The sequence below is a fragment of the Heterocephalus glaber genome, unplaced genomic scaffold (genome assembly GCF_053883595.1).
Source record: "Heterocephalus glaber isolate CG9 unplaced genomic scaffold, H.glaber_assembly_v1.0 deba00001550, whole genome shotgun sequence".
Classification (NCBI taxonomy): domain Eukaryota; kingdom Metazoa; phylum Chordata; class Mammalia; order Rodentia; family Bathyergidae; genus Heterocephalus; species Heterocephalus glaber.
In genome coordinates, this window is record NW_028258343.1 from 10,938,796 (window position 1) to 10,956,989 (window position 18,194).

The window sequence follows — 18,194 nt, forward strand, 5'->3', positions numbered from 1 at the left end:
ACTCTTAGGTTCACTGCAGCCTTATTCACACTGGTCAAGATATGGCATCAAACAAAGTGCCCACCAAAAGATAATAAGGAAAATGTGATACATATATACAATGAAATACTACTTAGCCACAAAAACAAGATTCTGCCATTTGCAATGACATTGATGCACGTGGGGGATTGTATGCTAGAGTAAGCCAAACACTGAAATACAAAGTAAAATCTCAGTTGTACGAGGAATCTAAAAAATTCAAAATCATAGAAACAGCAAGTAGAAAAGTGGCTACCGTAGGCTAGAATGGGAAGAAGAAATAGAGAGAGATGTTCCAAATGCACAAGTTTCATTTAGACAAAAGAAATAAGTTGAGATCTACTGCACAGCAGGATGACAAGTCAATAAATACATATTTCAAAATAAGTCAGAGTACAAATTTCAAAGTCCTCACCACAAAAATGATGAGGTAATGAATATGTTAATTAACTTTATATATTCATTCCCCATAGTATACATATATTAAAACATCACATTGTATCCCATAAGTGCATAAAATTGGTATTTTTAAACTTAAAATAATATTGATAAGAAATACAAAGACAAATAAATAACCCATTCTGCAATGATAAAAATAGGAATTAGATTTAGAGATAGTAAGGCTTTTCTACACTAGATATGAAAATATTACTTGTTAATGAGGCTAGAATTTGGAATACCAGAAAAGAAAATATCAAACATGATAGGGTATCACAGTAATAAACATTTGGTACAGGGTTGTGTGCATAGGTGTCTGAGTGTGTTTCAAAGTAGAAAATTTACTGTTGATGATTGCTATTTTTAAGCCAAATAGTACACTGAAACATATGAGACATAAGCATCAGCTTGTACATCTGTAAAATCTAAGTCTTTCCAACAAAATGAACCACACACAAGGCAATTACTCGATAGAATTATAAGTTAGTGGGCTCAAATGTCTGCACAGAAGCAGTCTGGCCTCATTTGTTCTCATTAATAATCAGTCTTGAGGCCATTCACATATGCTTCAAATTCTAAAACAAAATATATTCAAGAAAAATCCTTGAGATCATGGTTTACAGTCTGATGTGAAGTGTTCCTCCTCTCAGAGGTAACCATGGGATGTGCAGAAAATGGGACTAATAAAGCTCAGCCTTGGGTTCACTCGCTGCCAGGTCTCCAGAGGAAAGCTTTGGAAGAAAACCCCCAAAAGAGTGATTATGCTTCCATTTAAAATCAAACCCACGTGGGCATGGTGGCACATGCTTGTATCCCAGCATTTGGAGGGCTGAGGCAGGAGGATAACAACGAGTTTGAGGCCTACCTGAAATACATAGTTCAAAGCCACCCCAAACTACATAGCAAAACCAAAGAACCAAAAATCAATCAATCAATCAATAAATAAATAAATAATCAAACCCAATACTAACACTCTCCTTACACAATTTCTACCAAAAGTCTGCAACTTCAATCCTTCCTGATAGGTTTGACTCAAAGCACTAAGACTGAATTATTAATAGGTCAGTCGATGTTATGATACTCTAAAGAGCAGCCAAAAGATTGGACCACCTGCTCAGAAGTGATCCAATCCTCTGATAGCTAATTATCCCACCCCATGACTCAAGAAGATGAAACAAAAAGATTAACATATTAAAATGCTCCATCTCTGCATAATTGGAGCTATTTTCTGGATCCTGCATTTATTTTCTATGTCACATGCAGAGATGTTTATTCATGTGTTTAATAAATTGTGATTTAATTGTTCTAATAATTTTTAATGCTTGTTTTCCCCAAATGTCATTAAAACAGCTTTTATTGTACTGTCTAGACTTTTGTTGTTGTTAAATTGGCAGGTCATTTTTTTCATTCCACAGTACACCTAGAATTGTGTTTCATCGCCTGAACACAAATCCAAATGATAAAAATAGATATAACATCTTTATTAGTATTATTCTTGCTACATAAAGAAAATACTCTGACTGGATTTCATGACTTCGTGTCATATAATTTGAAGCCCATGAAAAAGTCCTCACATCAACTCTTTATGGAGTTAGGCAGAAGGAAATACTCTCTTCAATAGCTATACCTCAATTACATCCAACATCTGGGTGTAGAAAACATAGAACAATCATATTTATCCCAAGAACTCCTCAGAACATTGAGGTTTATTTTACTTGTAACTCCATCGTAACCCAGCTAGGCTAGCAAACATGTATTGTAGCAGTTTCACAGTTATGAAACAACTTTGGCATGAAATATCTTTTCAATTAAGATTTTCTAGAATATAGACTAAATACTTTAATACAATATTCCCTTGAGCTGATCTAGTTCTGCTGTAAAAAACATCTCTGATGGCTTTATGAGTTGGTTTCTTCTGTAGCAAAATATTTTATGATTATACACATGATGCAGCTGACACAAACGCCATGTAGGCACTGATCTAGATACCAGAAAGAAACTAGAAATGCAGTTAAATGATATGGAAGATGGAGTGGTCATATAAAATTGTTATAGACTAAATTGTATTTGAAATTGATAAAACAACTTGTTTCAAATCCTTTTAAAGAGATATTTTATGCTATGGGAATAAGAGGTCTTAATATGAGTAATTAGGGAAATAAAAGCATGCTGCCATTTCAGTCAACATTGCACTGCATTTAAGAAGGTGGCCCCACTAAGATTACATCATCTAACGACACTGTCACCATCTTAGTTTCCATAAGTACCCTCTATGACAATGATGAAATCACCTAACAGCACATTCCCCAGACTTCTGCCCATTGTTAATGCATGTATCTTAAAATATGCCTTAATCATAAACTACACACATATAAGAAGCAACTGAAGAAGGATTTGTCTCCCTCAGGATCATGCCTGCTTGCAAGCAACAAGACCAACAGCAACAAAAAAATCTAACAATGCTTTAAACAAAGGTAAATTTGTCACACATAAGAAGAGATGAAAAGCCAGGCTTCCCAGACCAATCAATACCAAGTTTTTTCTAAATGTTCTCTAGACATTCATTCTTCACATGGACTTTGTTGTAATGTTTGTCATCCTTGCATTCAGAGAATGACCTCTAGGCATCGTGTCTGGAGTCCAGGCCAGGAAGAAGGTGAAGGACCATGACAATTAAGATTCTGTTCCTTTTTATGAGAAAAGTGAAAGTTTTCCTAGAAGCCTTATCAAAAGATTCTCCCCAACTCATTAATCAGAACTAGGTGACATGGACTTCTGTCCATCAATTGCTAAATGAAGGGAATAAGAATACTGTAAGTGGTTAGAGCAATAATTTAGGTGACAACTGCCTAAACAGATGAGCACTTTGTTGAGAATGGTGAGGAACAAATGCTAGCTTGGCCATAGATCGTAAGAGAGACGGGGTGGAATGCACCATCTTTCTCCAACAAATAATTTCAAAGAATATTTCCTTTGGGATCACAGGTCCCTACCTGACATAGTTCAAAAATATCCAATGGGGCTGGGGATTTAGTTCAGTGGTTCCACTGTCTGCCTCTCAAGCACAAGGTCCCGAGTTCGATCCCAGGTACCAAAAAAAAAAAAAAAAATCCAATGTATTGAATTTCTCATTGCTTTTCAACACATTATAATATGGCATCTACCCTCAAAACCCCACTGAAAGGACTTAAAATGAAGGCATCTCATAAATGCTGTATTAATTTTTCATCTTTCTTCACCTGCCTGTAGCATTTAATGACACTGCCCATCGTCTGTTGAAACTCTTCTGTGTAAGTTTTATAATACAGTGGATCCTTGACTTACAAACTCAATTGCCTCCCGAGGGCTGGTTGTAACTAAGTCAGTACAGCTGAGATCTGGATGCTTACCTGGGAACACACTATAGATAACAAGCAGATGAATCTTCCATTAACCTAATTTACCCCAGTTGTTCATGTCAGGCCTGTCGTAACTTGAAGGTCCACTGAATTCTTCTCCGAGAAAGCAGAATTTTATAGCTGTACAACACATGGCTTCAAGATTCAGACACAGACTCTACTCCAGGTTATAGCCACCCCTCAGTATCTGTGGAAGATTCGTTCCAGTATAACCCTCAGATCCGGAAATCCATGGATGTTTATGCCCTTGTATAGAATTGTGTAGTATTTGCATGTAAGCTATGCACATCCACCCATATACTTTAAGTCATCTCTAGATGACTTGTAATCACTAATACCATGTAAAACCGAGTAAACAGTTGTTATACTGTATATTGTTCAAGGAAAGGCAAGAATAATGTTTTTACATATTCATTATAGACATAATTACTTTTTCACATTTTTTGATACAAGGTTGGTTAAATTCCCAAATATGCAACCCAAAGATACAGAAGGCCAATTGTATTATTTACTGTTTGTATACAGTAAGGAAAAAATCATTCTAGCAACCTGTGTCTCTATTTTGTCATCTGTGAAAAAAGGTTAATAATACCCTCTACTTCATAGAGTAGTTTTGAGGGAATTTAGTTCGATAATCTATTAAAAGGATTTAACACAGGAACAACCACAGCTGATGTTAGCTCTTAACTATTGTCAATAATAGCTCTTAACTATTGCTCTTGTCTGAAGTCACTTCCATCTTTATAGTCCATGTGAAAAACCGTACACTGTCTTGTAAAACGGGCACACTGCTAAAACATGTTGAAGTACTTTTAACAATAGCTTTGATTGTCCTGGTATTTTTCAAGACAAGACCATAATAACCACTCCACACAGGCTCGTGTGTTCCCAAGACTAGGGAACAGTAACCCATTTAATTTAAATTCTGACCAATCCCTGCCCAAACTATGCAAACATCCTCCTAAAACTGAAACTAGTTGAAATTCTTCAATCTTTTTTTTCTTGGAATTATTTAAAACAGTTCTTTTGTTTTCTACTTTTATAAAATAACAATACAAACACAAGCGTTGCTTTTTATTAATTTATTCTTAATTTTTTGCTATGTTTAGGATATTATATTTTGAATACTGTCTCTCTCAATCAAAATACTAACTCTCCCAATTTTCTCTTACCAGCAAATATGATCAACATGGTTCTTCAATCACTGATGGAAAGATGTACCAGGGAAGGATTTGGAACAGAGTGTTTTAGTGCTACCTGCTCTCCCCTCATGTTCAAACTGGTTTATTAATAACACCACTGGAGGGCCAGTTGTTTAACATGCAATGAATCTACACTGCATCTATTAGCCAATCAGCTTTGCCTTCTAATTTATGTACAGAGAAGTTGTGAGATCTCTCTAAAATATTTTGCAGAAACTAAGATATACTATTACTCCATTTACTCTCTTGTACAATAACACTAATATTTGATCAGGCAAAACTTCTAAAGCAATTTTTAGATGTATATAAGAAATATGTAATGACAGTGAAATATCAGAGGTTTTTCATTTTATATGGTTCCTAGATTCCTTTCCAAATCAGTGAAAAGTTACAGATCATCTTACTCAAAAATGTTTTAAATATGTATACAGTGTTCACAACTTATCATTATTCCATATAAATAATAAAAGAGAAAATATAGTTCATTACTCAGATCATAAGATAGGAACTTGCCAATAATATCATTCCACTTTAGACATTTTAAAATAAAATTTTAAAGATTTTCCTTTTTTCTTCCCTGAAAACACTACATACTTGACAAAAAGCAATTAAAATTTCTATCAAATATCAGCCACTTACATCAAGTTTTATAAGCAACTTTAAATAGCTTAATTTTTCAAAGCAGCTTTCTCTTATACAGAATATAGTGACTGTGGCAGTTTAAGAATTGCCTTGATGTTCTCCTTACAAATGAACACTAGCAATCCATTATGCTGCTGAATGATTGTTATTGCTAGCATGCAACAGGGCAAGATTATTCTAATCGACCTATGATATCACTTGCATTAAAAGCCTGAGTATCAACCAAAGCCAACAAGAAATCATTTATCAAGGTTTTCTTATTGAATTCATCACATGGAACTAATTCTCTAGGAAATTCTGACACAAAGCTGATATGGAAACACGATAAAGCATGTCCCAAACATGTCACAAACATTCAAATATTCGGTATAAGTTATGTAATGATCTTCTGATATACAGAATAAAGTAAGCATCAATGTCAAAAATATCTGCCTGTATTGAAAAAGCTAATTAGTAAAGTATTTCTAAGGAGCAAATGGCAAGGTGTTATAGGTGAAATTATCTGCTCTTAGTTATCTACATGAAAAACTACATCAAAATAATTTTCTTACATCTGAGTAAGATTAAACTATCTACTACTTCTTCCCAGACAAAGTAGCTCTAGATAAATTCCTGACTTAACAAGATTGCTCTCACATTTATTTCATTAACTCTTTTTTAAGTGAATGAGAATGCTTTTTCAGAACTATTTAGGAATCAGGGAACGACAAAGCAGAAAGAGAAAGGTGACAGAGAAGGCCTTATTCATTTAAATGGTGATCAAATTCATTTCTATAAGAAACTATAAAAATTATAGTTGAACACACATTACATGCTGCCACCTAGTGGAATTAGAACGTAGATAAAATCTTCATATTTGAGGATTGCAAGAATTTCATATCACTGTTCAGTTGGAATAATAAAGCTTAAGAATGTCTAAGTGCTGTATTCTCAAAATGTATCATTCTTCAATAACTCCATGGGTAAATACAGCAGAAGTGTGAGTACATCTTTCCCTCAGTCTGGGGCTCTAGATTAAATGACCTGATGTAGTCCTGTGCTTACTTAGTAGTGAAGCAAAGACTGGAGCCCAGAGCTGCTGGCCCCTGGCCTACTGCTGTCCACACTAGATGGCCTCTTCTAAATAGCATGACATCTCTATGCTTGTCTAAACATCTTGTACAATGTACAGAGGAGAAAACTGAGACTCAGAGATCATCAAAGCTTCCCAAACATGTCTAAGAGGTCTTGGAAACAGCCTGAAGCAATGTTCTACTGGCACAAAAATTCTTGGAAGACTTGTATTTTTTTTTTCTTTAAAATTTGTGTGAGATTCGTGTTTGTTCCAAAGGACACACAGGTCTGTCTTTTTTTTTTTTTTTTTTGATACCAGGGATCAAACTCAGGACCTTGCGCTTGCGAGGCAGGCAGCGAAACCACTGAGCTAAATCCCCGGCCCTATTTTCATTTTTAAATATCTTCTTTTCCATAACACATACATGTCTTTGTTCATTTTTAAATGTTTTCTTTTTTTCAAATGCTTTCAAACAATTGAATCTTTAAGAAACTGTTGCATCTTTATCCTGTGTCACAAACTCCGTGGTACGTTATCACATTAAAGAAAGGAAGATTGAAAATATGCGTATTCCAGTTTGAGATCTCTAGGAAGTGACTTGCTCAAGTTTGTACATTCATCAGGTTTGGATGAGCACATACTATATACCCCAGGGCATTCTTTTAGGCCTGAGGACATGCGGTGCTAATACATTTTTAAAATATTTAGAAAGTAGCAGCAGCATAAAGCAACAAATTACTTTTCTCCCAGGGCTCTTCTTCACCTTGTCCCCATCTTCATGCACAGGCTGTCAGACAGAGCAATCACATTTGGAAGGGCAAGAGTAATCTCACAGCACAGAAATGAAGCAAAGCAGCAGGAAGTGACACGCAGTACTTCCTTCCTGGGAGCGCTGTGCTGTAGATCGCTGTGGCCAGGCCTAACTTGCCTCCTCCCTCAGATGAGACAAGGCCCCACATAAAACAAAAAACACACACCTTCAAACAACGAAAAGGTGTGATAAAACAAGGCCTAGGGAAAAAAAACTGTCTTCCTCCTCACCCATTCGCCAAAAAACCATCAAACACGATGTCCCACAAACCTTAGCTACTCTCCTGGCTCTGGTTACAAACCAGCCCTTTACTTCTCCCTACACCTCCCTCATCTCTACCACTATAAATAAACGTGCTCCAGTTCCCTGGTAGGCTTTTTCTCCCATCAAAAATAAGAACCCCACCTGGCCCCACCTTTTTTTTCTTTTATATCTCTTTGTCTTTATCTTTTCTTAATTTCCCACCATCATTTCTCACTCCATAGACCCTTCAGCCAAGCAAGCTGTGACACTTCTTTTCACATTTTATTGCCCAAAGCAAGCCACATGGCAAAGATTCCCTTGCTCAACAAAGGGAAGAACAGTTCTCACCGGGTAAAGGCTGAGATATCTGTAAGCAGTAATGACCTGCCACGTCCCACAATTCCCAAGGTATACCAAGGAAAGACAGTTCTGGGTAGCAAAGGAAAGAAATGAGATCCCTCAGCATAGAGGATGGGAATTCAAGCAATTTTACTTAAATATTTTAAAGGGGGTATTGTAGAAGGCTAGAGGACTTGAAATATATGTTTCATATGTATGAGAGACAAATGAGTGCACATTAGACAAGCAGGCAGAGAAAACATCTTCAGGATGCCTGTGAGTCTGAAGCATGACTGAGTCTCAGTTCTGGATACAGAACTTTATCAGTGCAAACCCACAGGAGTTGCCTGGTCCACTGAAGGGTACACCATATCAGAAGTAACACTGCATAGTGGCTTATCGTACATACACACAAAACTGCAGCCAGTTGGGTGTGGGCATCAGAGCCTGATGTATACAAGTTATATCTAGAATCAACATATAAGGGCTACCTAACAAACAGTTGCACAAACCACACAAACAATCAGATCATGTGAGTCACCTGTTCTTATGCCTCAATATTTGCTCCAACTGAAGCAATGCCACTCCTTCACTCTGTTAATGCTGGGAGGTTAAGTCTCAGGCCAGGAGCGCTAATGAAAGCCTTTCAAACTGAATCCAATCAACACTGATGGTCCAGGTAACAGATGGAGAAAAAGAGAATCCATTCCTACAATCCCACTAATGAACCTCGTCAGACACTACACCGAGATTAAGATACCGTGCGCTTGTACCTTTGCATCCAAAGGAATGAATGTATGTGTATGAATGCTATGTATTCATAGGAAGGTTTTGTTTAAATTGATTTACCACTTTTTATTGTATAATTATTTATGTTTAAGAAACATACAGTATGTTAGTTGAAGAGGCTACCTGCTATAACTCGAATGCTTGAGTCCCTCCAAAATTCTTATTGAAACTCAGTCCCCAATGCAATAGTGTTAAAACACTGAGTCTTTTGGGGAAGTGCTTAAGTGATGAGGGTGAGACCCTCAGGAATGGGATTAGTGGCCCTTATTAAAGGGCCTGATGGAAGAAGTTTCTCTCTTTTCCCCTTGCACCATGTGAGGACACAGTGTCCATCTCTTTCTCCATGGGAAGATGCAAGAATACAGTGTCATCTGAGAACCCAAAAGCAATCCCTTACAGACACCAAATCCACTAGCAGTTTGATGTTGTACTTTCCATCCTCTATAACTGTGAGATAAAAATTTCCACTATTTATAAATTCTTAAATCTAATGTATTTTTGATATAGCAGCCCAAACAGACTAAGACAGTACCTCTGACTGGTTTTTATATTATTACACCAAAGCCGACAGAACGAATGTGGCACAGTTCTTTAGTATTGAGGCTGCCATAGTTTAAACAGAAATCTAAAGAAAGAATACAGCACTAAGCAAGGGTTGTAGGAATGTTGAAGAAAAACAAGAATCTAAGTAGCTGAATTCAGATTGCTTTCAGGAAGTGGCAGGAGAAGAGCGGGCAAAATAAGTAATTTCCACATGGTGAGGAACCGTAAAGGCCATACTAGGAAGTTCTGATTTATGTTTTATAGGAAACAAGAAATCATCAAACAGTTTTGATTATATTTGTAACATTATTCCAGTGGAAGATCATTCTGGTAGCACTGTAGAAGAAAGACTGAACAGAGAAGGGATGCAAAGGAGTCAGAACATGCAGAAGGCCACTCAGATGGCAAGAGTGACCAATCTAGAGCAGAGGCCGCAGGATGAAAACAAAAAGGTACGTCTGTGTGGAGGAACTACAACATTGCAACTGCAGAATCTCTAACCGCATTCCTCCAAACAAGCTCATTATCAAAAGTACCTAGGAAAATTATAAAATTCACATTCCTTGGTCAATGGCAGAACTACTCAATCAGAATCTCTAAAAAGTGCTTCTTATACCCAGAGGCTCGTCGTGCGGGCAGCTCAGCTTGAAGCTCTTATGTTTCCATACGCCCGCGTGACTGTGCTGCAACATCTGCAACTGAAGGACACAGAGAGAGACGCTTCCACAGTAGGACTTGAACTGCAGCCAGGAAGAGATGTTAGGTCTAGACATCCATCATCCTAAGAATGGAAGAGGGGCTCCAGAGAAGGACTTTAGCTTGGGGTAAGAGGTGATCTGAGAAAAGAAGAAGCTCAAAGAGTGTTTATAGTTCTCAGCAGTACACAGGAAGATGACAATTTAGGGTTGGCAAAAACAGGTAAGTGTACCTAACAGATAATTCCATTAGATTAGCATTTAAACACATCGCCTTCATTAAACTTCATGGCAAAGTGAACTCCAAGTTAAGTGAATAAGTGGCAGATCCTGTGGCTTTCTGTTGCTGAAGATTATCAGTATCAGTATCACCTGAGGTGGATTTTTTTAAACATGGGCTCTTGTGACAGAACAATTAAAATTAAATAATCCCACTAAAAATGGGCAAAGATATGGAGAAGCTTTTCTCCAAAGATAACATATACGTGTGTGTCTTCTAAACTGGCATATGGGCAATAAGCAAATAAAATATGTTCATCATCAGTCATTAAGGAAATGCTAATCAGAGCCACACTAAGGTATCCTTTCACGCATCTCCTAAAAGGCTAAAATAATGGCCACAATAAATGCTGACAAGGATGTAGAGAAACTGAAACTCTCATACACTGCTAGGGGGACTGTGAAACAGTAAAGTCACTTTGGAAAACAATGTGGCATTTTCTCAAAAGAGTTAAAAAAAGAATTACCACATGAGTCAGGAGTCCACTTCTGGGTATATATTCAAAAGAAGTAAAAACATATGTCTAGGGCCAGGGATTTAGCTCAGTGGTGCCGCCACCTGCCTTGCAAGTGCAAAGTCCTAAATTCAATCCTCGGTACAAAAAAAAACACAAGTCTACACAAACATTCACAGCACCATAATTCAAAAAGTGAAAAACCCATATGATCACACATTAATGAATGAATAAACAAAATGTGATACATCCACTCAACAGAATATTACGAGTAATAAAAGTGAATGAAGCCCTGGATGCTACAACGTGCATAAATCATGAAAACATTATGGTAAGTGAAAGAAGCCAGTTACAAATGGCCACAAATTTTATGATTCCACCTCCTTGAAACAGGATGGGAGGAAAGATAGGGACCGACTAGTCATGAGCCCAGGGTCCCTTCTTCTTGTCTCAAAAACGTATAGAATTCGTGTTGGCCGGTGCTTATACAACTGGTGGATATGCGGAAGAACACGGAATTGCATGCTTTGAGAGGGTGTATTTTATGCTAAAAAATATGGACTCCAGGCTCCAGCCATGGAGAGTCCAGAGGTCCGTGCCTGGTCCAGGAAGCTTTACATTTACAAAGCTCCTAAGATGATCCTAACGAGCAGTCAGCACGGGAAATCCCTGGTGTATCCAGAAAACCCACTAGAAAGTTACTTGATAGTTCATGTTTGAAGAAAAGCAAACCAACAGAGACGGCGAGAGATCAGCAGGTGAGTAAGAAAGGCCGCCCCTGCCGACGGCCCAGGCCCGGTGCCGGCCCCATCCACTGCCCTGCAGCGCCCCCAGCCCAGGCGCAGTCTGAGTTCCTACTTCCTCCCCATGCAGTCTCCTCCCTGGGGACACCTGAACCCGAATCTGAAAGGCATTCCAACAGCGGCCCGCCTCACCACAGGCTCCCGGACCCCCACCACCAGAGGCTCGGATCCCTTTGAATTCCTCAGACTCTGACTTTTTCCTCATCATTTTATGAAAACCAACCTTTGTCGTGACTGCGTGAATAAAAGAGCATCCATTTCTTCTTGAATTCAAACCAGATTTTAAAAACTAATTTGGTTGGTTTTATTCCTATAATTATAGAAAGAAAACAAATGAGAGAAGATCCTAATCATTAGATATGAAGTTCAAAATATTATCCTTGCTAAAAAGCATCTCCCTGCCCTCCATCCTTCCTGAATTCCCACCAGGATGACGTTCCTCCACTATTTGAAACAGAGATTCTCATGAACTTAAATGTTACCTTTTCCCAAAGGTACAAATAGTTCATAAAATCTCCAAGTCGAACTTCCAGAGACTTTGGCAAACACAGATAGAACCATAATTCTTTCTGCTCTTAGAAAGAATGTGGAGCCTTTTATGATTAAACTAAAAAACAATAATGTCATCGTAATCACTCTCCTAATTCTCCAAGGTTTTAATTAGCTAAAATTCAAACCATTGTGCTTTGTTAATGAGGCACTGTGATTTATCCAAAAAAAACCATGAAGGTCATGGAACTGAAAATGTTAAGCTCTATATAATGGCTACACACAGTCCAGCACCCTGCCTTGGAGGAGAAAACTGTCCAGGTAATGGAATTTAAATTGGTGGCAGTGTTGGGATAATAAGACATTTCAATCAGCGTACAGAAATGGAAGTCCTGGCACTCACTCACATGCTTACCAAGATACAAAGCCACTTCCCACACCTGAGTCAGACCTGAGCTCGGACCCACCTTCTCTGGTTCACAGAAGGCTGATTGGCTGGGGATTTAGCTCAGTGGTTCTGCCCCTTACCTAGAAAGTGGAAGGTCTGAGTTCGATCCCCGGTCTCAAAAAAAAAAAGCTGAAATCTCCTTAGACTTCTCTCCTCTTATTAAACTATGCACACACTGCCTTTGTACGAGCACAATGCATGAATCCTTTCTGCTTTCACACTCACGTCCATAACGAAAAAGTCCCCATCAGGTGTATTTTATTTGTCATGAAATATATTAGTGATTTAAATAAATGCTTTATCCAAATTATTATTTTGTTTCTGGTAGGGTTACCAAGGAACAGTTCATAAGACTGTAGTTGCTCTGCCGCATTTTAGGGAGGAAAAACAAAAGATTCATAACTTTTTCCTGCTCCCAGGCTGTGAGCCTGCAACCATATTTTCTTTAATTTTCCCTGTAATTAGAACCTCCATCTTATTTCTACGGGACATGAACTACTCTTCCAAAAGTAGCAAGAAAATATCCAAAGAGACCAACTCAACAGAGAAAAAGCTAGAAAGCAAGTGAGGAGAAAAAGAGTACTACAACAAGCTTTTTTTCAGTTCTATTATATGAATTAATAATTTTTATTTCTCTTTAGGCTGGTTCACATTCAATTTCTACTGCTTGCAACAAAAGGGCCCAGCTAATACAACCAATATGACTTTAAACTAATAAGAGGTGTGAGGAAAAAGAGAACAGGTGTTATGATAAAGAAACATCCGAACAAGCAACATGCCAACCTGGAAAAGAGCTGAAGGAAAGATTCCCACTAGGGGAAATAAAAATGATTCAGATGTGCTATCTCTATGTACCAGTTCCCAAGATGAATGTAATTAATATGTATCACAAACATATACCAATAAAAAATGAGTTTCAGGAAATGGACAAAATAATAGCGGAAATACTTGAAGCCATAGGCACAGGCAAAATCTTGAATAGGCCTCCAATAGCATGGGAAATAGTAGCAAGAACCAATAAATGGGATTACATCAAATTTAAAAAATTTCTGCAAGGGAAACAACTAACAAGCCTAGAGAATGGGAGGAAATCTTTGCTAAGATCTTTCCCAGATCCTCTTCTGTCAGGGAATTAGTATCTAGAATATATAAAGAACTAACTAAATAAATAATCTAATCAATAAATGAGCAAAAGAATTGAAAAGACACTTCTCAAAAAGTAATATAAATAGCCAATAAGTATATGAAAAAATGTTCAACATCTTTAGCCATTAGGGAAATACAAACCAAAACAACACTGAGATTCCACCTTACCCCAGTCAGGCCAGCAACTGTCAAGAACACAAAAGACAACAAATGCTGGTGAGGATGGGTGAGCCTAGAGGAGAAAAAATGTTCTACACTGCTTCTAGGATGTAAATTAGCACAGCCATTATGGAAATCAGTAGGGAAGTTTCTCAAAATACTAAAAATACAGATACCATTTAATCCAGATATACCGCTCCTTGGTATATATCCAAAGCATTTCAAGTTGGCATACCATAGAAATACCTTCACATCCATGCTTATTGCAACATAATACACAATAGTCAAGATATGGAACCTATCAACAGATGAATGGATAAGGAAAATGTGGTATATACACACAATAGAGTACTACTCTGCCATTAAAGAGCACAAAATTTTGTCATTTGCAGAAAAATGGATGGATCTGGAGCTTAACATGTTCAGTGAAACAAATCAGACTCAGAAGAACAAATACCACATGATCTCTAATACGTAGAATCTAAAAAAGATGACAAAAAAGTAGAAGAGAGACTATTATTAGACAAGAGGAAGGGAACTAGAGGGAGGGAGGGGGACTTAAGAGTGGGTAATGGGGGGTATGAATATGATCAAAATATACATACAGAAGCCCCAAAAATGTATAACAAAGGCAAGAGAAGACCATGGAGATGGTGGTAGGGGCTGACTAAAATACATTACAGACATGTACAAATCTGCCAAGATGAAACTCATTAATCCTTATAATCAATATGCACTAATAAAAAATGTAAAAAGGTTCTTAAAGACAAATTTTTAAAAGAGCTCAATATTTTTAAAAACTCACATTTACAGCAATGCTCAAGAAGTTACACATTAGTGAATATTAGAACAGGAATTCCAATTCTTCAAAGGAAAACTATTTCCAAGGAGTAATTTACATTCATTAAATAGTGCAATTAAGCGGGAAATGTTGAGGGTCAGTGTGATTCTTCTGTTAAAAGTATTAAGAAGTTTCAAAGTTGTAGAAGAACATTTCAGGCTAAAAACAAAGTAAAACAAACTCTGTTACCATTTTCAACTAAACTTTGGACATTTAAAGAAAAGGGAATTTTTCTTCCAGTGGTAAGTTTCCATGGCACAGATTGTATTTCCTTTTATGAGTGTAACTGTACAACTTCATTTCCTAATAACAGTAAAAATAACAACCAACCTTTACTACAAGTACTCATTTGAGTTGTTGATACACGTCCTATTCTCATAAGTAGCGTTCATTTGTGAGACAGCACAGCGAGGTTAAGTGACCCTTTTGGGGTCGCACACCAGTTGGTGAACCCAGACAACCTGGTGCCAGAATCTCTTTTTTTTTTTTTTTTTTTTTTTTGGTACCGGGGGATCAAACCTGGGTCTTTGCTTGCGCAGCAGGCGGCGAAACCACTGAGCTAAATCCCCGGCCCGCGGTGCCAGAATCTTAAAGAGTAACTTACAACAGGGCCTCGCTAAGGCTCCTTACTTAAGTCCGGTCCTTAGAATCAGCCTAAATCAAGAAGGCACAGTAACAGTGAGAAAGATGAATGCCTCACACCAAAGAAGCAATGATGAAGTAAAGCAAGCAGGGGTAGCGGGATGTGGAACTACTCTTCTGATCTTTTTAGGAGTAAAATTTTGTATAATAGGATTATAATAATGAATTTTCTACAGAGTAGAAAATCAATAGTCAATTTTACTTACATAGTTTTATGGGGGGGGTTGGTACCGGGGATCGAATTCTCGACCTTTCGCTTGCGCGGCAGGCGCCGGAACCACTGAGCTAAACCCTGGGCACCCACGTACCTAGTTTTAAATAATAACATGAACTTCATCAGCAGGGAAGAGAGAGAATGAACTTGAACTAAATACCACACATTTCACAGCAAGTGTGACGGTGAATTTTATGTATTATCTAGCAGGTCTCAACAGATATTACCTAATTTTAATTTTAAAATTATACATACTTTAAGTGGTAACTATCAGAAAAAATAAAATCGGAAAAGTTAAAGTGGGTACATTAAGAAATAACAATATCAGCAAGTGATTCAGAGCTTTGTAGAAATATCAGAAAGGCTGCAAGTGGAAAAGGAGAGGAAATCAGACAAGGAAAGATCTTTGTTCTGTGTCACATTTTTGTTAAAATGACCAGATATTATCTTATTGTGAAAAATAATCCTAGTGATAGTAGTAATAGCTGTAGAGGAAGAGAACTGAAGACGGCATCTTTCAGTTCTGGCGCAATGAAAGAAAACAGTGGCGCTACCAGACCCTCAAACCCAGTGGGTTCCAAAGAGGAAGAGTGGCCGGTGCTGCGGTCACACCTGTACCTCCGGCTACTGAGAAGCCGAACCAAGAGGGTGGCAAATTCAAGGCCGGCCTGAGAACCTGTCTCACAGTAAAATAAACCAGGGCTGAAGGTGCCATCCCCCAGTTCAACGTAGTCCAGCGTACTCTCTTCGCAGATTCTTCCTTCCCACATTATTATGGTCTAAATGGTCTCTTTATCTTTTCATACAAACTTCTGGAGACACTGATGGCATTGGTTTTAGACAATTATTGAGTCATGCGTACACACTCCAATCTTCCGCCCTGCACATTTTATCTGCAGAAAGGGCTGTCTCAATTTACACACGGCTGGCAGAAGTACATATGGGTATCACCCTTTCAGGGTATAAATGGTAATAAATAAAATGTAAAACATGGCACACCTCACTCTGAGAGGCTGAGTAAGAAGGATCGAAGATTTAAGGGCAACTTAGTGAGACCATGTCTCATAATTCAAAAATTAAAAAGGCCGGGGATACAGCTAGTGTGAAAGCCCCGGGTTCAATCAGCAGCACAAAGGGGGACGGGGCTACATTTTTACACAATAATTTCACTTCTGGATTGTAATCCAAAGATGCCTTTGTACAGAGTCTATTGTTTGCTACAGAGAAAACCTGAAAACTAAAAATAATGCCCATTGGTAGATGCAGAACGCTTGTCACTTAAAAAGTAAGCTTCAAAATTATATGCTATTTTTGTTTAAAAATAAACACACTTCTTATCACGTATTACCTTATTATATCATATGTTCGATATATCTGTATATCTATTTGTGCAGGCAGTGTCCTTAAAGTATTGAGTGGAGAAGATATTATAGATTCTTTGTGCTTCAAAAAATTTTTTGAGTATGTACTGTTTTTATATTTTAAAAAATCAGGTCATGTCTCAATTGTCATCTATCTAGGTTCTCTTTCTTTTTAACCCAAAAAGAGAACCACTCTATGTCTTCCCATAAGTCCACTCTCAAAATCTAGGGAAATTTCTGTACAGTTAGGGGCACCGACAAGGGACAAGGCCGACTTTTCTGGAGCCGGGTCATTTCTAGGCAAACCGGGACAGGAGAAGGAAAGCACAGGAACCGGAGGGCAGAGCGGCGCGGGCGGCGGGGCTGGGCCTGAGCCGGAGCAGGGAAGTCGAGGTCTGGGCCGCCGGGCCGGGTGGGGCTGAGGCGGGGCGGCGCCCGGGCCAGGGGAGCAGGCCGCTGCGCGACGCCGCAATACCTTCCCAGCAGAGCTCTCCTCCGGGCTCGCGCTTCAGGAACTTGTACCAGAAGGGCTCCACTCGGCCCGGCTCCTCGGCGGCCGCCAGCTCCACCTCCCCGAGCCACAGGCCCGGCTCGTGCAGCGCCCGCGTCCCGCCGCCCGCCGCCGTCCCCGCCGGCCGCAGGCGCACGGCCCCGCGCGGCTCCCAGCGCCCCAGCTCGGGCCGCGAGCCCACGACCAGCAGCTCAGGCCGGGGGCCGGCGGCAGCGGCGGGCGGCACCACCACGCCGAAGCGGACCCTCATGGCGCGCGCTGGGCGGCTGGGCCGGGCACACGCGGGCTGCGCCGCTCCACTCCGGGTGGCATCACGCGGCCCGCCTGGCTGGTGACCCGGGAGAGGTCAGCGCAGCGCCCGCCCCGGCCGACTGCACGCGGGCGCGGGGACGCGGCGAGCGGAGCAGAGGCAGACGCCAGGGCCGGGACGCCCGGGCGCCGCGGGACTCCGCCCTCGTCTTCCCACGCGCGAAAGGCTCTCTTCGGTCACGAGGAAGAAAAGCGCATCCACACAGCGCCTCTGAGGAGGCGGAGCGCCCAGGCCCGGCTGCCCCGCTGCTCCGAGGCCCTCGGGGGTCTGAGGCTGGGGTCTGGTAAAATGCGAGTAGGAATGAGGATCTTCGAAGACCCCGCCGGCGCTGAAGGGTCTCCGGTGGGAGAGAAAGCACTTGGGA

At 39.6% G+C, this 18,194-nt stretch overlaps 1 protein-coding gene across 3 annotated transcripts in view; it reads right to left on the bottom strand.

The window, feature by feature from the left end:
- Positions 1-17,979, bottom strand: part of Epm2a (EPM2A glucan phosphatase, laforin) — a 212,295-nt gene extending 194,316 nt beyond the window's left edge. Inside the window, exon 1 of one of the 3 annotated variants that reach the window (XR_015442628.1) lies at positions 17,485-17,946. Coding sequence is in view for 2 of the 3 variants with exons in the window: in XM_087190268.1 (XP_087046394.1) it covers positions 17,485-17,770 (286 nt within the window). In the remaining variant the exon portion in view is untranslated. Of the gene's footprint in view, positions 1-17,484 lie in introns of all 3 variants that reach the window. The other 2 variants (XM_087190268.1, XM_087190267.1) reach the window with 2 other exon arrangements.
- Positions 17,980-18,194: the final 215 nt, after the last annotated feature.